General features: G+C 29.8%; 1 protein-coding gene and 1 long non-coding RNA gene across 5 annotated transcripts; one reads left to right on the plus strand and one right to left on the minus strand.

The window, feature by feature from the left end:
- On the minus strand, positions 1–5,106 carry LOC111034911 (regucalcin-like). 4 transcript variants are annotated; one of them, XM_022316341.1, is made up of 7 exons: positions 4,833–4,944; positions 4,254–4,338; positions 1,531–1,718; positions 1,253–1,453; positions 779–1,009; positions 600–712; positions 1–532 (listed from the first exon to the last, which is right to left on the minus strand). In XM_022316341.1, exons 3-7 carry the CDS (start codon positions 1,712–1,714, stop codon positions 284–286), a joined length of 978 nt encoding a protein of 325 aa, XP_022172033.1. In that variant the 5' UTR covers positions 1,715–1,718; positions 4,254–4,338; positions 4,833–4,944; the 3' UTR covers positions 1–283. The 4 variants fall into 4 exon arrangements, with proteins under 4 accessions (XP_022172033.1, XP_022172030.1, XP_022172032.1 ...); XM_022316338.1 differs by lacking the exons at positions 4,254–4,338; positions 4,833–4,944 and adding exons at positions 1,782–1,846; positions 1,926–2,012; XM_022316340.1 differs by having other exon boundaries at positions 153–532; positions 4,782–5,106.
- A 10,831-nt stretch (positions 5,107–15,937) lies between these two features.
- Positions 15,938–21,645, plus strand: LOC111034915. The gene is made up of 3 exons (XR_002604594.1): positions 15,938–19,339; positions 19,709–19,756; positions 19,834–21,645. It is a non-coding gene; the product is annotated as an uncharacterized LOC111034915 (long non-coding RNA).
- Positions 21,646–22,025: the final 380 nt, after the last annotated feature.

Consider the following 22,025-nt stretch of genomic DNA (forward strand, 5'->3'; position numbering starts at 1 on the left):
GTTGAATATAATGTTTTTATTTATGTAAAAGTGTATAACAATGTACATATATTATATACATTCAGGCGGTGACTACAGTGCAAGCATACGTTGGAAATTATACTATAACCATGATTGCCATAAGAGTCACAGTCAAAATTTCAAAGACAATAATCAAATTACAACTAAGCATTTATTAGATAACCTACGTTACGAATTGTATTTTGTACAAGAAGGTCGTGATATGTGACACATTGAGTATAAGTAAAATGCAAATTACTTTTTGGCTTACAATTCTAAACATTTACAGCTGTCGAAAACATTTTTCACGTATTCGATTATTCTTTGTGCCTCTGACTCCGAGACCAGATACCTCCAACACCTTTCCCGTCATCGGATACTCATTGAATTTTTCTGGTGTCACTCCACGACTTATTGTCGTTACGTATAGTTTGTCCAACTGTGGTCCGCCAAAAGTGACAGATGAAACCTTTTCGGCGGGAATCTTTAACTTGCCCAACAATTTTCCACTGGTTCCACTCACGTGCAGCACCTAACCAATTTATTTAGAACTGTGTAGTAAAAACACATTTTAAACACCAAACAAATCGAACATTTACCTGAGCGCCATTGTAATTAGCGATCCAGAGATCACCGTTGGCGTCGATCGTCATGCCGTCCGGGACACCCGGAATGTTGTCCGTCTTGAAATCGTAGAATGTTTTGCGGTTGGCTGTTGGGAAATTAAAATCGTTTTGTCAGCCATTGTTTTATATAGAAGTATGAATGCAAACTAAACCATTACAAATAGATGCCGTAACAGGATTGTAGTTGAAAACCGCTATTTGCTTGGTCGGTGAATCTATATAATACATCTTTGTACTTCCGTCGTTCCACGCAAGCCCGTTGGAAACGGAAACACCCGGTAAGACGGGTTCAAGACTTTTAAAACAACTTGTGTCGTTTAGCTTGTACAAAGTTCCACGTCCCGGTGGGATATTGCCAGCGGCGTCCTCGAATCCCATGGTGCCTGACACAGTTTTTGTTTCACATTATTTCTCATTTAGAAAATGACAACGTAGGTACATAATAATTCCGTGGGGTTAGGATTGTTTTTAGGCATTAGGAATTTAGGTTATTTGGAAATAAAAATGCCAAATGGAATATTTAATTTAAAACATTAAACTAATCTTTGTTTGGTACATTTGAAATGTATCTTTGTTTATATAGGTACAATAATATACTGCAGATTATAAATATTGTATTTACTTACCAGCCCACAAGTACCCGTTGGGGTCTGCTTTTGCGTCATTCCATCGGTTGCCCGGTTTATTATTGTCGACGGTGGTCAGTTTAACGACTTTATTAGTGTTCTCGTTGAGATTCCACCGGAGACTAGCCAACGTTGTACCCAGCCCGATGACAAACAGACCTTGTTGTCCGCGGACAGGGATCACAAAACCCACATCAGCGTCTAATAGGATTGAAATATATAATAAATCAAGTATACGATACAATAAAATGAACAAACTTTATATTATAGACACTTACCTAATTGCACATGTTCCAATCGGTTTTCAAAAAATCTGTAAACTCGTTGCTGAGAAATATCGACGAAATACAAGACGTTGTTCTCAGAATCCCAAAATGGCCCTTCTCCGTGAACCATCACGTCGTCGGCCACTTCCCTGATCGACGCTCCATTATAATTAACAGCGCCACACGTCAAGGCCATCAAACTGAAATAATTAAAAAAATATAAACTGGCCGGTTAGTACAGACGACGAGCGAAGGTTCCCTACCTTAGGAGCACAACATTACACTTGAGAAGCGACATCGTGACTGAGCCACAAGCACAAGTGTACAACTAAAATATTATAATTTTATAGACTACTATAATATGGTGGCATACTTCAGTCAGCATTGGAATAATAAATATTAATTACCTTGTGGTTTGCTAATGGTTTAACGGTCTGTTGGAGAGTATTTAAATAAAATGGTGACGCTAATGCGCGCATCTTATGTGTTTCCACAAGGAACGAATTCCAACAAATTGTATTCATATATATAATAACGTTGCGGGTTTAAATTGAACATTTTTATCGACACGTATACCGTAGTTACCTTGTCAACTATAATCTATAATATTATGTTGAATAAAGTGTGAAAGAAATATAATTGTAATAGGAATAGGAAACGTAGTTTATAAATCTTAAACAGTTTAATTAGTTATAAATTTATGGCCATGAAGATTTCTAAAAGCGTTACTGTAGACTGAACAAATTTTTATACCGTTAATTTCAATTCCTTACCTAGACATAATAACACAGATAATATTATTAAATGGTTATAAATAATGCTTCCTAAATTAGACTATTTATAAATAATCGATATTACGCATCGAAAAATAAAATACCAGTTGTACCTACTTTATGTGAGAAATTGGACTTTTTTTGTACATAATTATTAGCTATAGATTATAATTTTGTGAAACTTAAAGTAAATCATGCAAAATTGCATGCTTTTTGTATTTTGAATTCTGTATCTGCCTGTTTATTTAAACATTTTAGATCAATAGCAAAAATTATCATAACTTTCTAATAGTTCAAAATGAGTCTTCATCTATAAATTTTATTCATATAACGTAAAAATAAATGCAGGTAGTTCCATAATTTAATTTTGATCTCTTGGGCTCATTTACTATTTTATACGTCTTTATTGTTATTGTTTTTCCTTTTTAGAACTTTAATCAATTTCAGTGAACTAATTGATCAAAATAATATATTTACAATATAATGAATTGTCTGATTGGTCAGCAAAGATAAATAATTTTAGTAAACTGCTACTATTAATCAATTCATTTTCATAAATTATCCGAATTAGTTTATTCAATTTACACCTTAACTAACTATTAAAAAAAAAAATTACAGTAACATACCCATAATTTTAATAGTAAAAATATTTTTACAGACCGATGTAACTATTCATTTTTTTAAAAGATTATTAAAACTTTATTGCCGTACTTTATTGCTTTTTCTGTAGTTTTTGTAATGCTTCAAAATTCGTACTCTAATTACAACAATCTGCCAGTAACCATTGATCAGCAAAATATACATTTTATTGGAATCATTCGACAAACTACTCACAATAATAATTAGTTAAACATTTTACAGTCTACCAATAATATTTTTTTTTGAAAAATAAATAATATAAATTGTATTATCGTTTACTAGTTTTGCCAAAAGTATTATAATTTTTAGTATTTGAGTGTTTTATATTTTCTGAAATATTTCAACCAAATAACTATTTACAAGAAATATTGTAAAGTATTGAATTATTTACATCGTACATAATGCCATTGTTTGTATGCCCTATACAGAAGTTTCCCCAATGTAAATAGAAAAACTAAAAGCGTTCCAACCATTGAAAATATAGTATTACCTAACAATATACAAGTACCAATGTGAAATAAACAAACTTTACAGAAGACATTCCATTTAATCTTCTTACTGTGGCGGAAAATAGTAACCTAACCTGTAATCCGTTTCACCACATACAATGCAAAAAGAAAAAATAAGTACCTACTTTGAAATCATTTGATAAAAATTGAGCCAAGGACGATCGTATCCATAAAAAAAAAAATACATATAAAAAAATATAAAAGATATTTGTATTGTAAACAACCACACATTATTGAGTATAGCTACTGAAGTATTTGGAATTACAGTGCAACTCAATCCGTTATAGGTACCTAACTTTTTTTATTTGTATTAACAAAAAAGTAGCATCACTGTGAGTACAACAGCGACAAAAATAAATATTACCTACATTACTAAGACAACGGCATCTCTTCTAACACTAAGACTGTAGTAGAATAAAAAGATGGCGGAAAGGGGGGTATAGCGGCAGGTGTATTTGTTCGAGATCTTATAATGGGAAAGCTACTGTAAAATTCGTATTGTAATGTGACAACACCGCATATGTGATAGGTTGATGACCTTTACGAATATCGTCGCCGAGAGTGGCTGCGCTTGTCCTTCCAAAAAAAAGGAGGTCCAGTGTCCCCTACTGCTCTTAGGCTGCGTATCTCAATAGAACACTACGTGTTTCTGTAATACGATACGAGGGACAGTGGCTATGACTGTGAATACATGTGTTAACCTTACCGTACGTTATTTTGACACGATTATTGTTTCGATAATATATTTAAAGCGGATATATGATTATTCTACTACTTATATTTTGTTTAGAATAGAATATGTGTATTCACTTACCTATTTCGCAGCGTGTTCTGTAATGTTTGTAGCGCGTGTAAACTATTTATCGTTCTCTGAGGGTGGTTTTCGACACTCGATATCACTGTGACAATATATGTATTTTGATTTATCTTTAAAGTTAACTACTTAACGCTCCTTCTTGGAGTCTCAAGAAACCGTTTGGACTTTACTTTCATAACCTTTATCGGCTATGACTGTGACTATTATCGTGTACTCTTAAAAATCCCTACATTCGTAGTTGTCGTAGAAAGACTCGACTACCAACCGAATGTAATTTAAGTTGCTGAGTTGTCTTAAATTATACTTATATTCTAAACAAGTGATAATTAAATAATATATTTAAGTTTAATACTGATGATAGTCTAATGATATACGTGCCAAAGTTATAATATTGTTATTTTATGCTACGATTATAGTCACAGGATTATATAGTATTAATGAGTATGATAGGGAGATGAGGTAGATTTAAAGAATAAAAAAACGATTTGAATTAGTAATATGAAACAATTAATCAAATTGGTATACCGAATGCCGAGATATCTCAATATACATATATGCCAACACAGCTATACGCACAATGATAGAGACACCTTTGAACAGCAAAAAAAGTGTATTGTGACGTAGACAGGCGTGGACGTTGTGCATCGGCTCCTCTTGTGAAAAATGCTGTTGTCGGGCCGATCACGTGTCATCGTATAATTTGATCTGGTGTAATCCCTTCCTAATTGGTGTGTATCGATTGAACGAAACGTTAAGATACGTCTATCCAGAGGTGTTTATGTGTTCCATGTGCCCTGTGGGCTGTGAGTGAAGGGAGTGTATGTATCTCGTGCGTATGTATAATGTTTACTGTGGTGTCCCGTACGTGGTAGGGACCAGTATGACCAATTATATTCATTTTTATTGAATAAGAATAATTGAATATTTGATATTACAAGACCATCCAGAAAACTACATAACTGTGAACTGGTAACACTGGTTATGATATACGTTATAATAGATACTAAAATACCATGTCAAAAGGTTGTATACAAATTTATCAGTGATGAGAAAAAATGTACAGTGAGCTTCATAAATATTTTAACGATTTTATACGTATGAGCATAACAAGTTACCATGATATAAATGTACTCACGTAGAGTAAAAAAAATTAAAATATTAAGCTCTGCAATTGAATTATTTTCATTAACACAAAATACTCAAATCTAAATTTGTAGTATTTCATATCAATATTAATTTTAATAAATAATAATGAAAGTATATAAATAATCATAAACAGCAAATTAATGAATCTACGTAGCGTCTAGTAAAAAAAATAAACTATTGTAATAACGCAAAAATAGAATAAACAAAAATTATAAAAGAATAAAATAAAAGAGAATTATCGTAAATATTAACTGCCGATACTAATGCAGTGGAACCTCGATAACTCGAACCTCTATAAGTCGAATTTTCGATATCTCGAAGGAATGCCTTGGCCCCTGGCTTCCGACATATGATATATGTGATAAATTTTCTCTATAATTCGAATTTCGCTAACTCGAATTTCCCGATAAGTCGAAGTAATTTTAGTTGAATTTTAGCTTATAACTCGAAATTATATGATAAAATATAACACGTACAATGAACATACCTCGATAACTCGAAGGTCAAATAACCAAGTACATATGTATGTATGTATTATTATAATTTATAAATAATGATAATCGTAATCGAAAACTGATTAATATTATCGATCTTATCATTACCTATACTACTTAAGAGATACAGTTATAAATTCAACGATATATGTAATATATCTATAATCTATATCTCCGATAAGTTACGTTTATCTACCTTATTAGTATTTATTACTGGTAAAATTATACGTCAATTGAAATACGAAAAGTATACGCCAACCTCCAAAATATACAACAGAGGATTATTTATAGAGACAGATGATGGTGACAGCTGCGTCCCTTGGCTATTTTTTAATAATTTTTGTTTTGCATCTACATGCACAGAAATAAAAATACATCATTATAGTTACTACGCTGAAACTGGCACGTTTTCCTTCTTATAATTTTTTACAGCAAATAACGTTTATGGCTACAGTTTACATTAAGTGATTTTTTTACCTTTTTACTTTATATCTGAATGGCTTCTTATCAAAATCATATCACGTGGTAAAAGATAATTGTTATTTGTTATAATATAAGCATATTTGATTGTATATTAAGTATGAACTATATTTCTATTAGCTTACAATGCTTACATGATTGGTTGTTGTTATTAATAAGTGTTAAATAATGAAATCCAGCGGCTTACTTGCTCCTTAAGTTTATGTAAGTGCTATTTGAAAATCAATGATTGCAACTCAGTTCTTGATAGTTTTCAAGATCGTAAACACAATAAAGCAGATGAAAAAACTTTGATCCGACAAAAAATTACCAATGGTCTTAAACGCAAAGCTGTCGCAGATATTTCAAGTACGCCATTTAAACTTTTACGCTCCGAATTTAGGGAGACAACGTAAATACATTCACTACGTCAGATACGGCTCTTATAAAAAGAAATATAGGTACGAAATATACGATGAACTTGCCACCCTAATTTACTAAAAACTGTTATTGAAACAGATGAAGTTATTAATAAAATAATAATTAAAACGTATACAGACGAAATTTTCTAATTTTTAATGATCACAACAGGAATATAATCGGATTTTCAACAAAGTCAGACTTAACGCTTCTATGTTAAACAAATACGATGTATATTGATTATTGAGGTACTTCTAAAAGTTGTGCCAAACATTTTTTAGTCCGAACCATATTTACGATTATTTTATTAAAGATTATACGCCCAAGCTTCCTGCAAACGAAAATATAAAATTATTCACAGATTATATTTAAAAAACATACATCGCATTAGATTCTATATTCTCGTATAATATTTGCATGGAATTTTCGATGATATCTAATTGTACAACAAATAATTGTGAATCATTTCACTCGAAGCTGAATAGTTTATTTTATTCTTCCCATTTAAATATGAATATTTTTAGTGATACACTCATAAAAAACCAATCTATAATACTGTCCGAACCCGGAACGGTATTGCCGCCAACGAGCTATGCTAGTTTGCAAATATCGATTTTTTTTTGTTTTGATATGCCACAAACCTACTTTAAAGTTTGTGTGAAGATTTTTGACTAAGTGTATATTTGTTGTTTTATTTTATAACAAATTTACAAAAATGTGCTTTAAATATTGTACACCTATTAAAGTAATATACCATATTTTATTATAGATTTCAGTGTTCCAAAATTCAAATTCGTACACACAATAAAAATTAAATTCATTGCATACGAGAAATTCGTGGTAGCTCAATATCTGTAATGCGTGTATGGTATGTTCAATATACACTGAACAAACATACAGTGTATTTGTTTTTTATACTTTATTTTTGTTTTAGTCATTGCCAACTGTTAAAATCCTTTATATTTCGTGAGTATTGGCATATATATTAAATGTAGGTTGCAATAATAGTAAAATACATTATACTCACGTTTCTTAAAATTTAGTTCAAACTACAAAAGAAAATATACTAAAAATAATTTGTTGTACACAACATGTGCCATAATCAGCCATTAAACGATAACTCCATATTTGTCAAAATTGAGTTTTTCGAGTCTAACGATAGATATTTTAAACCACTATCGATTCCCATGATAAAAATTACGAGTTTTCCTCATTAGACATTCATATAAATTGATATGAAAATAACAAAAAAAGGCATTATGTTCAAATTGTACTAAAAATAGAACCAGTAAGAATTGGGAGTCACTTACGTTTTTGTTAGTCATTATTATATTTACAAAGAGGTATGTCCGAAAATTTTTTTGTTGACATTAGTTTAAAAAAACAATAATAAATAATTGAATATTTTATACGTCTATAAAAAATTCAACACGTCAAGATATTTCGAAAATGTTATAGCGTATAGAAAATGCTTACACAAATATTCAGTGGAAATAGAAGTTTTTTTAAAATATTTTATTTGTTTTACCTATTGCTCTTGAAAACTATTATGAATTTCTAATTATGACCTTCCGAATGCAGCACCTAGATTCACTTAATAACCAGAAAAAAATGCTGTTAAATAAAATTGAAGAACTTGTACCGCAAGTAACCGTGATAACAGGCACAAAAAAATAAATAAATAAATATAAAAACACACATCAGTGTAAAATCAATACAATCATTGGCTTCGATCAGAATCTAAAATTACAAATATTTTTTCCCCGATTATTATGAAAGAAACGGGTTAATGTTTACATTTAATCTATGGAAGCATCAACCAGATCCAGATCTGTACTTGAAATCAATTCTAAAATTTTTTCTATTACAAAATGTGGCTTCAGTTTTTTAATTTAACATGCATTTACTATCACGGGTCAGGTGAATACTTTCTGTGAATAGATATCTAATTATCAGGGCTCGAGACTCAAAGCATTTGTTTCATTTTATAGATTGACTTATAATGTAACAGAGTGCTATGGAAGTGTATGTCATGTTACAACGCGTTCAATTATGAAATTTGAAAGTGTCTTTTTTTCCTTTTTTCAACAATTTTTCAAAAAGATGCTTATTCCTAGTTTTTCAGATTATTTTTGCTTCTTCGACGAGTTTAATGTTGGTTTGTTGTATCTTAAAACAAATAGAAAGACAATAAAAAATTATGCTTTACAGTCTGTAATATAATATTTTCTAATTTGAATTCAACTTGTATCATTCTAAATGATTCTGACTGGTCGGTCAGTCTGTATTAAGAATATTTAAATTTGAAAAATGCTGAATAAAAACACTTACATTTCACGATATGATTTATGATATAACTATTTAAGTAACTAATTTTACCATCACCATAAAACGTTTATTTAATCTGATTACTCACCATTATCAAAATTACAATAATTTGTGTGATTGTGAATAGTTTCAAATTTTAATAATACTAAAAATGTTGATTATTTTTTTATCATTGTATTAATAAATTGAAAACAACTGTGTTCAAGTACTTTTATTGCTGTTCCTGCTGTATTTTGTATTTAAGTTTTTTTGATTACTATTTGAATACTCTGTATTCACTGTGTTATTTACCACTGTGTCGTTACCTAATGATCACTGTTATAATACTCAATGTTACAGTGAATTTATCTACTATAAAATGTAAAGTCAAAAATATTGTCGAGGACACTCCGAGATGAACTCATATTATTGACATTGATTCACTCACTTTTATATTCAAAAAAACAATGTAGATCGAATTCTTCTTGCAGCACAACTATCGAAGCTTTAAGTCAGTATATGTATAAGAAGTATCACTACAAATCAGAGGAAATATATGCGAGTAACATATCATATGCTCTCTTAACCTTACATTTAATTAATTTGCAAGGTGGTTCATAATTTAAGTTGATCGTTGGTAACATTTACGCAGCAACAGCATAAATGTTTTAACTTATACTATAACTTATAAGCCATAAAATTATAAATCACTCATAAAATCTAACCATATCGCTCTGCTTTACATTAGGTGTCTATTAGGTCGCTGTGATGGATGGTATTAATAATTTGAAGACGTTGCGACGGTATGTCAATCAAAGATATTTTAAATTATTATTACTTACTATTAATATGGTACCCGGTAAGTTGAATTAATATCATTCTTTAATATTATCAGTGATACTAAAAAAATATTAAATATACGTATGTACAATTTCGATGTTTTGGAATCGAATTACAAGGAAATGATAAACGTTATTCTTAATGTTAATATGCAATTTTGTTCAAATTTGAATTTAAAAGGTCTGTAAAAAATGGAAACAAATAAAAATTGAAAATGTCCGTCAGCAGTTTAAGACGAGTCAAAATATGTCGAAAAAAATATCAAGTGTATGAATTGATAAAATAAATATACAGTGAAATTTCAAGTGTCCACAGTAATTTGTTGCAAATTACAGCAAAATAAGAATATCGTTACAAGAGAAATCGAGTGAATATCCAATGTTGTACAAATTTCAACTTCAAATTTTTTTTTTTTTGGTAGAGGTAGGCAAGCCTATAGGAAGCCTTGCTTAAAAGTTTTTAGTTCTTAAATATAAAAAGAAAAATTGTTATCAAAATTCTTTTGACGGAGCGAAAAATGTTTTATGGGTATTCCTTTAAAAAAAACCCAAACAATAATCGAACATTTCATATGCCTATATGCTAATACTTAACGCCATGTAATACGTAAATCCCGTGAATGTGGAGAAACAAAAAGTGTAATATAAGACAATTAATACAATTCACAACTACACGTCTTTCCACTATAACGCCTTAAAATTAGATAATCTTTGGTTTAGCTACCACTACGATAATTTATCGTCGATAATGATCTTGATGACGGAAAACAAAATAGTAATGAACGGAGAGACCATATTATACGATGTAAAATATTATATACTTATATGTTAATATTTTAAACCAATATTAAATATAGTTCAGCAGTTAAGTGCCGGGGACGCAATGTCCATCGAAAAAGAAAATCAGTCCATAAATGCCTGCATATTTTGTACATTTTTAGTGCATATAATTCCGGGCCCTACAGTTATATCAGAAACAAATCACTAAATGTATGTATTTTTATTTATAATTTTTTTAAATATCTTTAATATGGGCTGACTGACCTTTCAGAATCATGTAAAATGCTACAAATTGAATTCAAATTGAACAAAATTGCATATTAACATTAAGAATAACGTTTATCATTTCCTTGTAATTCGATTCCAAAACATCGAAATTGTACATACGTATATTTAATATTTTTTTAGTATCACTGATAATATTAAAGAAAGATATTAATTCAACTTACCGGGTACCATATTAATAGTAAGTAATAATAATTTAAAATATCCATAATAATATACCATAATCTGTTACTCACATTGAATCTCTTTAATTATACTATGATGCAGATTGGTATCCGTTTGCCCTTCATTGTCTAATAGTGTTTTTTTTTGTTTTGATATACAACAAACCAACTTGAAAGTTTGTGTGAGGATCTTTGATTAAGTGAATATTTTTTGTTTTATTTTTTGTGACAAATCGAAAAAAGTATGCTTTAAATATTGAGCACCTAGTAAAGTAATATACTATATTTTATTATGGACTTCCGTGTTCTAAAATTCTTCTCCGTACACACAAAACAAATTAAATTCATTGCATACAGGAGATTAGTGGTAGTTCGATAAGTATAATGCGCATATAGTATGTACAATACACACTTAACAAACTTACATTATATTTGTTTTTTATAACTAAATTTCGGTTATGCTAGTACCAACTGTTAAAATCGAATGTGATTTATCACATTAAACGCGTGGGTTATGAAATATATATTAAATGTAGGTTGCAATAATAGAAACATACACCATACACACCTACTACTTTAAAGGTTTAAACTATTACTACATAAAATCAATTTTAAAACTCATTGTTGTACAACGAAAACTTCATCGCTCCGATCAGAACCAGTTCTAATTGTTTGTTTTTTTTTCGTTACCTATGTAACATGCATTTACTATGACACGTCAGGTGACTTTCTCTAAACATGAATATAAAAGAAATGCAATTTTATAAAACGCTTTACCAAAATATATTTTCTTAACCACCGTGGTCTTTGCTAACAAATTCGTGGCATATGATAACGGTGATTGCAGCTCATCGCAGTATTCACTCATGCCATAAAATAAAACACAGATATTGTTTTTACTTATTGTACCCAAAGTGAATTTGAACCTAAAAATGTTGACAAACTAACTAGATTCAGCTATTGTACAGTTATTTAATGAGTTTCTATCTCAAAACAAACATAACGTAAGACAAAATGCACCTTTCCACATCTATAAATATATATATATATATATATATATCAGAGTTAGAATTGGTCATCGACGTACAGTGGCAATCCACAGTGATCCACTGATATTTTGGTTAAAAATGTTAACCACACAAGAATATGAGCTTCGGTAATCTGTAATGGTTTTCATTGTCGTTGTATCGAAATCGACATATTATTATTATTATTATTTTTTTTTTTTGTAAGCTAGGAGCACTCGTTTCCAAGATTTTTGCAGCACGAAGACCTTAAAAAGTCAATTTAAAAAGTTAAAATAAACTTAACTCTTTAACTCGTTTATGCCCAGGCAAGAATATTTGTAGTATTTTAACTTTTAAGATGTAAAAATAATTTATAATTTTAAGATACTCATAACTTGCTTTACAAATTCAAATGTAATAAACACCTAAAAGGTTCCTTAGATAATGATCTTATCTTTAATTCTCATCAGAGGTCAATTTACTCTAGTTTTTAAACTGACAGAGATGAACGTGATTTTCTGATAGTACAATTTGCTATGTTACACACTTGTAAGACGGAGACAACAGTAATCGGTTAAAAAATCCAAAGTTCAAAATATCCAAATTTTCAAATGTAGACAAACGTTTTTATAAATAAAAACAAACATTTAAAAAAACAATAAAATAAAATGTTAAATTATGAAATGATTTAAATTCGAAGATAACACTTAACTTTTTAATAAAATTAGCCCAAATATTGGATTTTAAAATTAACCCTTAAAATTAATTAAATCTAGGTACGCTTTATTACTTATAGTAAAATAATTTAAGATAATCACAATCATATCATAACTGCATCATGCGTGTGTGATCGGTGTACAAAGCGCGTCAATCCATGAGCTGAGTTTGGAAAGATTTGATGAAAATGTTGTTTTTTTTACTATAATTATAGCTTTCAACAAAAACTAAAAGTTCAACCCAATGGTGGATTGGGGGAAAGTATAGAAATATATTGAAACCGGTGAAATTCCTAGATAATTTTCTTTGGCCATGGTTTTTTAATTTGCTTAAACTGCGAGCTAGTATAGGATTCTACTGCAGTCGGTTAACACATTGTCTCAGTTAAACTGTTTTTGGAACTCGATAGCGTTTTAAAATATCTATTGATAGATACCAAAACCTCGTTTTTGACAAAAATGGAGTTACTGCTTATTAATTTGTGCACATTTAATACATTATTCACAACAACATGTGGTTTTTTACATTTATCTTTTGTAGGTTGAACCCAATTTTAAAACATGTGTGTAGGTATGATATTATTTTTTAGAATAGTTTACTCAATTGTTAATGGATACACATGCTGTGTTTTGTATTTGCTGAATAACACCATAAATATCAAAACTAGAAAACATTTTATTCTTTTCATACATGATTCTTAGATATATGCTATAAATGTTATTCATTTATTGAATCTACAAACATGGTCAAAAATATAAATTACATGTTATCTATATTTGTTATGTTAAATTGTATTGGCCATATATATGCTGGACGTGAGTACCAATATATTTGTTTTACTTTACATATTACAAAACTTTTTGAAAATTAAATTAAACAGCTATGAATATTTAAAAATATAATACAAGTGTGCAAATGGCCCTAAAAATACTATTATGTTTAAATTATATACAATTTCAATTTAGCATTTCAATTTAATATTAAAATTTATGCCACAAAAATATTTTTGCTGAACACAAATTTAAGAATATTAGTACAATAGTACCAAATTAATATATTTTAAAACAAGTTGGTCGTCCCCTTCTAAATCAACCTTATTACGACCTCATCATCTTTGTAATACAGCATATTTTTTACTTACTATTAATTATTTTGACTCAAGCTAATCAAAGTAATACTCGGGGAACGTGTTTTGGTAAGTATAATTATATTTTACTTTACAATATACCAACACACAATTGTTCATTTATGTATATAGTATATCCCTAAAGTGAGTTCTGCTTTAACTATGCCGTGATCACTTTTCTACTTTACAATTATTATTTATATGTATAAAAGTAAGTTGCATATTTAATCTAAATTGTATGAAAAATGCAAGTATGATAAATAGATTATGTATCACTAATTTTAAAATTTAAATTTAATGATTTTGCACCTTTTGCTTGTATCTTTCCATTCTGAGATATCATATTATTTTGAACTGTAATAAAAATTACAAACTTTTCTTCAAACATAAATATATAGATTGTAAATAATAATAATAATTTTTTTAAAAAAATGTGAAAAAAACTTTTACACTCATTTAATCTGATAGTTGAATCGATAATAAAAATTAAATAAGTAATAAAAGTATTACATAAAGAAGAGTGGTATTTTCGATTAAACACGAAATCTTTAAAATTACTTGACCTGTGGAGATGATATTTGGTAAGTAGACGTATTTAGGAGTATGTATGAGATATCAGCTAAAAACGGATTTAATAGACATTTGACAAATAACGGGAAACTTATGGGATTATACTATTGTATACAATAATAGTGTCATCTTTCCGTGATGCCCAGGGATAAGTTGGAATAAGGTTTTTACGGTCGTTCATAGATACGCTGTTGGGGTCTCTATATTTGTTAGGTGAGACTTGGTTTTTCCAGGTCAAATTCTATAATATATTGTTGATTATAGACCAGGGTTGATTTGTTGTAATACAATCCATGGTAATAGAATGTAAGGTAGATTGAAAAATAATGTGGATTACTGCAGAGGAGGACTAGGATTGTAAAAGTCAATTGATCTCCAATTACAGAAATTCATACATTCAGGAATAATCTGAGGAGCAATGAGTACTTTTATCATAAAAAAACATATTTCTAACTGTAATTACACCAATAACCAATAGTTAAATTATCAAAGAGTATCGATTTATAGTATTCTATAAGTAAAAATTATTATTATCATGTTCAGAAACTGCAATTGGAGATAATAATAATGTATTTGTTTGTAGGATTTTCAAATAGTTCTGATGTAGATGAAGATACTTATGAATTAACTGGTAACTATTATGTTAAAATTGCTAGCTGTAGAAATTTAACTATTAAAAATTGATTATACTGAATATCATACTCAATGTTAAAAGTTATAGAGCATTCATGTTAAATTATGAGTTGACTGAGCTGGGACCATGTTGTGTGTAGAACGGAAATTTAGATATTTTAATGACTGTTACACACAAAATGCTCATAACTTACATTAATATATGAAAATTTATAAAAAAAAGTGTAAATGGACCAAATTAAAATTATAATTTTTAAATTAGATAAGATTGGGCATTTCAATTTAGTATTAAAATTAATATTACAAAATTGATTTTGCTCAACATAAATTTAAGAAGGTGAGTAACTAAAACGTTTGAAAATAACTTTCTTGACCCGTTCTATGTCAACCATATTACAACCTCATCATCTTTGTAATACAGTTTATTTTATAATTACCATAAACTATTTTGAATCAAGCTGAACAAAAAGAGGACCAAAAAAATTGTTTTAGTGAGTACAATTATATTTGAAATTATAACATACCTACAAAGTATTTTTTCGATAGCCTTAATAATTAATAATTATTATTAAGGCTCTCTAGTATTGGCTACTTATACATAAATATATATATATATATATACAGTTACTTCTAAATTAACAATAATGTGATCACTTTTTTACTGTATAATTATTATTTATATGTACCTATAAAAGGTGGTTGGTTATTTACTTTAAATTATATGCAAAATGCAAATATGATAAATATATTATCTATCATTATAATTTTGAAATTTAAATTGAATGGTTTTGCACTTTTTACTGGTGTATAAACATATAAGAAGTGTTATCTCTTAGCAGGTAGCCTGGTAATTTTCTTATGTGGATTTTAAAAATGTTATAAACATTCGTTGTTCTTTAAAAACTCATATTATCATTATTCATTACAGTTGATTTGTGGAATAATAAATTGATAAATGGACGTGCCGAAGGAGGCAAGTATTTGAATTCGATCTTTGTGTACAAAAACTATTTTTGATAGAATATTAGGTATACATTGTTTATACTTACTACTCTTATATTATACTACATATCATAAGCAGCAAAATATGAAAAAATTGTATAATAATATATTAGTTATAAATCAACGATTTCAGCAGAATCCGAGGATCACATCTTGAATTTATCTGTTACTTTTACTGTCCCAATTTAAAGTAACAGGCCCACTACATTGGATGAGTGATTTATATTTATGTCAATGTTTTGACTATACTTCAATTCCCCTCAAATTGGCCAACACATGATGTATTCCTTGCATTGGGGTGAAATCAGGAATTGTAAAATAACTGAACTATTATAATTTAGATTTATTCAATACAAAGGACTGGGAAGAAAGATATATGAGATTCAGTAAGTATATATTAATTATTTATATTATTGAATATGAATATTTAATACGATAGCTAGGTACCCTTTATGAACAATATGATAAAATATTTTATATACTAAATAAGTAATCGGTTTCATTGAGTAAAAACAACTGCAAAAAAATTTTGAAATTAAACTACTCCGATATCTTAAAACTCAGTTAACTACAAAGAGAGTCTTATCCCTCCTACACTCTTTTCGTTTAAAATTATATTTTATTTTATTTTAATATTTTATGACTCATTGAAATAATGTCAATATAATATTATACATATAGTTACTTTTTGTGCCACTCGAATTATTTTCTGGTAACGTTATCACAATTGTCACAGAATTAATATAGTAATCAGTTGAAAATTCATGTTATGAGGTTGTTGGAAAACATACGTTGCATAATAGCATACAATTTCGGAATGCAGTCGGTTGCCACTCTCACTGGTCGATAGTCGTGAAATAAAACTGCAACAGTTATAATAACGTTCACTATAGTCATAAACTTGCTCAATCAAACTATTCCTGATCACCCGCGTACATTCTATGATAAAGAATAAGTATCAATGTGTACCAGTAATTACCACAAAAGCTCAGGGTGAGCAAGGGTGACAAGGATATATTATGGTCTACATATTATACAAAGTATAATATGACGCAATCATTCAATGGAAAATTAATTGACAAAGAATAAGGAATACGTCCCGCCGACGAATAAGTCTCAGCGATATCCAAAAGGGGAAGAGCAACCGATACCGATAGCAACGAACGATGCCAGGTGACTCTATCACACAACCAGCGATCAGATGTCTATCGGCGTGACTAAACGAAAACAACACCGACACTAGAAAACAACAACCGTTTTCAACTATAATAGTGACCAGCGGCGCACGAGCAGGCCGACGACAACCAGCGTTTAAGCCGCGAAAAGGCCGCGGTGCCACCAAGTCACTCCAACCTCGACTAAACACGGACCTGCGACGACGGATCCATTCATGGATTAACAGACCCTCGCCGATATCAGACCTTGGCGGGCAGGAAGTCCGCGAGCAATAACCAATCACAGCGACTCAGTGCGCGGACCATTATGCCTAAAATGAGAGTGTGGAGCACAAAATCGCTCAGTTGTCTATCTGACCTTAACGTAGCAAGTTCCGACTAGGACAGACTTACGCGGTTAATAAACAAATACACTCCGTTGCTAACGTCCAAACCAAACTAAGCAGAAGGATTCAGATGGTTCACTGAATTTCATTTCTTTTGGGAACAGTTAGCTAACAGTCGAGGTGCACAGGGTTTGGTTCCAGTTAGTGAGGCCAAACTAGATGGTTAGGTAAAGGGCCGGACTGTGTCTACAGGGAAAATAAAAATAATCAGCCAACTTCAGCATTTCTTCTTTTGTAAATTAAACATATGTTTAGACTCCTGAATAAACATTTATACACATGAAATAATTTTTTATATTTCTAAATTAGAATTGTAAGAGCTTTCTTTTAGTTCTAACAGCTGTTACTTCTTAAAGTAATGTTTTATGGTTCAGATCTCAAGTTAGTTATGCTATTGTCTTGATTTACTATATGCCCAACTTATTTTGTAAATGCTTCTTTTGGAATTTTTCTATTGAATCTCCAAGGTTGTAAAAAAGCACAATCGGTTAGAAATTCACTGCCACTTAAACTTCTTATTTCCATACTATTGATTAGTTTATCAAATATAACATTATACACATCGACAACAAACTTTCGATAAGCAGTAGGTTGTATGTATTCTTCAATAGAATCTCCATCCATAATAATTTTTATTGTTAATTTTAATTTTCCGGAAAATTATCTTGAACAGTTATTTCAATATTTTCATGCTCGAAATAATTATTGGCCCAATTGGAAAAATGTTTTCACTTTTTCTGCTTCAACAACTAAACGGGGACTTTTCTAAAGTAATTTCTACCATTTTACGTGCTTGAAGAACATCCGTATTCTGAGTTAAATATGTTAGCAAGTGCAGTGGTGTGCTCAAAATTATTTTTTGGGGTGGTTCACGTGCTTCTGTGCACCATACCACGAGCCCTTAACAGATAAACCCTAAAAAGAAACGTCCCTATGAGTACAGGCGTGACGAATAACCGGTAGTGTATACTTTGCCGATGCCAGAGCCGAGGCTTACCTCAGTGCGAGGCAAAGTGCTAGACGGGAAGCACTGAATATTCAATATTGTGGTCTCTATGTTTGTTCGGTGAGAACTTGTTTTTCTAGGTCATATTTCATGGTATCTTGTTGGCCAGTTCATTGGTTGGTCGTTGAAAATGTTTGATTTGTTGTTATACAATCTTTTTTAATAAAAGGTAAGAACGTAAGGTTGATAGAAAAATAGTGTATATTTTAATACAATGTAAATATTCGTTATAATTTCAAACATTTTATTATCATTATTCATTACAGGTGAAATGGATGATGCAAAATTAAAAGAGAAGTTCGATGGCGGTAAATATTTAGTTTCGATCTTAGTTTATTAAATCTATTTTTGATAGTATATCATTCATTGGTTATACTTACTACTCTTATATTCTACTACATATCTGGATCAGTAAAATATAAAAACTATACATAATATAATATGTGCCACAGTCAAATGTTCATCGGGGCTACATTAGTTCACACAGAGAATACTACCGACGCTGATTTGCCCGTGGACAAGATACACTAAAACTATGAACACCAAGATGACTAGATAGTACTATAGGTATTTTATATCTTATTATTGATAAATTACACTTTTACAGCTACAAATTATGTTAGTTTAACCGAAGTTTATTGACCCAAACCTACTTTATCGTTTTCGTAGTAAAAGTTATATCAATACATTCCTTTTGACTTAGAGAGTATTTATATCTTACTTTTTTAACCCCTATATGTAGCTTAAGGTTAGCTCGAACATGACCTAACTTTGATAATCATTGTTTAAAATAATAATGTTTTTTAATGAAATAAATATTTAAATTGTAAAGCGTTTACAATTCATGTTTATTTATTACTGTATACATTTAAAGCAAATGTTTTGCTTATAAAATAATAAAAAATACCCACCCGAATTCAATGCATATTATTTCAGGTTATATGTACCAGTATATTGTGAGCTGTAATAAGAAAATCGAAGAAGGTATTAATTATTAGACTAGTTATAATACACAAATCTGATTAAATATAAAATTAAAATACTTTTTTTTAAATTTATAGGTGCAGTTAAAATTGAGCCTGTAGAGTTTTGTTTAACATTGCATGAGAATAGTTAAATAATACACTTATCATAATAAAGTTATCTAAATTTATTTCTGGTAATTAAATGTGAGTGAATTCTTACTTTATTAGAAAAGATGTTTTCATGTAGTTATACTTAATCAATATTTAATATAATGCGTATTTATTATAGATTTATCTATAATAATATTTCTAATTAAATGTACTAATAACATCGTTTTATTCGATAGAGCATGATTTTTCCATATTGTGTTATGTAGTTAGTAACGCCACACTATCATTGAACTTCTTCATTTTTTTAATACGTGCACATGTTATTATTACTTTAAATTTCACAATTAGTAGATTAATAAAACTAAATGTTATATGGTCGAGTTTTACTCCTGGGTAGTTACTCTTCTCAAGTGTGCAACTCCAATATATCTTTATGTGCATATTATGCTTACTGTAAAAATATTATCGACCGTAAAATATTTACTCAGGTAAATTAATAATATTTATAATCATTTGTACGTATTGTGTAAATTAATGCTTAATAAAGTCATATCTACTAAATGTAATACTTTTGCATTTTGTCATTTAGTCTGTTAATATATTCTCCTTTTCTATATTGTGTTCTGATTTTTCCTTAGCTCTTCAATTCTGCTTTAAATATATTTATTTGTTAACGTTGTTACTGCAGATTCTGCAATTATTGTGATTGTCGGCAACGACTAGCGAATTGTATTGAGTACGAGAGCTGGAGGGATTACCCAAACAAATGAATACATTTAAATTTCATTAGAATACAATTTTTTCAGCGCCAAGCCCATAATATATATATATGAATTGCACAGCTAAGACTTGAGACGATGTTAAGCCTCGTGATCTCTCGAAGTATTGCATCGGTACATAAGAGCAGCGAACGAACACAACACTTGAGAAAAGACAGTTCGAAACCTGTATGCCAACGGGATGGCTAGTAACCTTCGATATCCGCAAAACCGTTCCGGATTCGGACAGTATTATAGATTGGATTTCCATGAGTGCATCAATAAAAATATTTATACGTTTTAATTATTATTTTATTAATAACTTCATTCGTTTCAATAACAGTTTTTAGTAATTTAGGGTGGACATAGTTGATAGAATATTTCATAAGAGCCGTATCTGACATAGAGCATTTATTTACGTTTTCTCCCTGAATTCGGAATGTAAAAGTTTAGAATCGTATGTAATAATATGAAGATGGTACAACGTCGTTTATTCCTTTACACCTGGGGCCTAGTTCTGCAGAGGGTATAACTGTTAACAGAAGGGTTATATATATGTTTTTTTTTAACAGACAAAATTGATTGTTTAACCCTTTCAAATTTATTAAAAAATCCTTTGCAATCTTTGAACTTAAAAATTGAAAACATTAGAGGACAATTCTACGATGGATCTGCCACAATGCGTAGTTTTTATTCTGGTACAGCAAACGAATACAAGATGAAGCTTTGTATATCCATTCTTATTCACTTATATATAATTTGTGAGTAGTTGATGTTTGTGGAAAAGTATTATGATATAAGTAATTATCATTATATTTTCATCCCTTTTCCTAGGGTGCTCATTGCTCTTACCAGCTTGACAAGCCTTTTTTTGTTTGTGTTTATTTCTCCATGCATCGTATATTCTGCGAGTTCTTCGTTGTGGTAAGGCTAGGTGGTCGTTGTGTTCGGGTTGTAATTATTTTTTTGTTTTTATATCCATCCCCGGCGCTACTCGTGTAGAATGCAATCCGCCATGAAATGTATCACATTTAAGTTGTGTTTTGTAAATTTTTTGGCCGATGAGCCTAAAAACCTACTTAATTACTGTAAAGATTCTTAATACTTAAAACATTTATGTAATTGTAAATCTATAATGTTTTAGTATCAATATTTTAATCATAATACAAATTAAAGAAAATAGATAGGCCACATTATGTTGAATATTCTCTAGGCCGTGAAGGCAGTTCTAGCAACGTATATAAGGCTGAACGTGATCTATCAATTCTATTTTTAAATTAATACCTAACTTAACACGCAACACGCCCTATGGTGGAGAGGGAGACACTCAGCGGTGGAGCACATTCGTCGGTGGAAAAATATATAGGTGAGCAATAAATATCGTTAAAAAAATGTGCGTGGGTTGGTTGGAATGTCTTA

This window comes from Myzus persicae, unplaced genomic scaffold, assembly GCF_001856785.1.
Source record: "Myzus persicae strain clone G006 unplaced genomic scaffold, MPER_G0061.0, whole genome shotgun sequence".
NCBI lineage: Eukaryota > Metazoa > Arthropoda > Insecta > Hemiptera > Aphididae > Myzus > Myzus persicae.

Excerpts from the sequence above, each read along its gene's own strand:
- LOC111034911 (XM_022316338.1), bottom strand. The coding sequence starts at position 1,997 with ATGCGCGCATTAGCGTCACCATTTTATTTAAATACTCTCCAACAGACC. Across the intron at positions 1,847-1,925 it reads AACCATTAGCAAACCACAAG|TTGTACACTTGTGCTTGTGG; the intron begins GTAATTAATATT and ends ATAATATTTTAG. Across the intron at positions 713-778 it reads TACGGCATCTATTTGTAATG|CCAACCGCAAAACATTCTAC; the intron begins GTTTAGTTTGCA and ends ATTTCCCAACAG.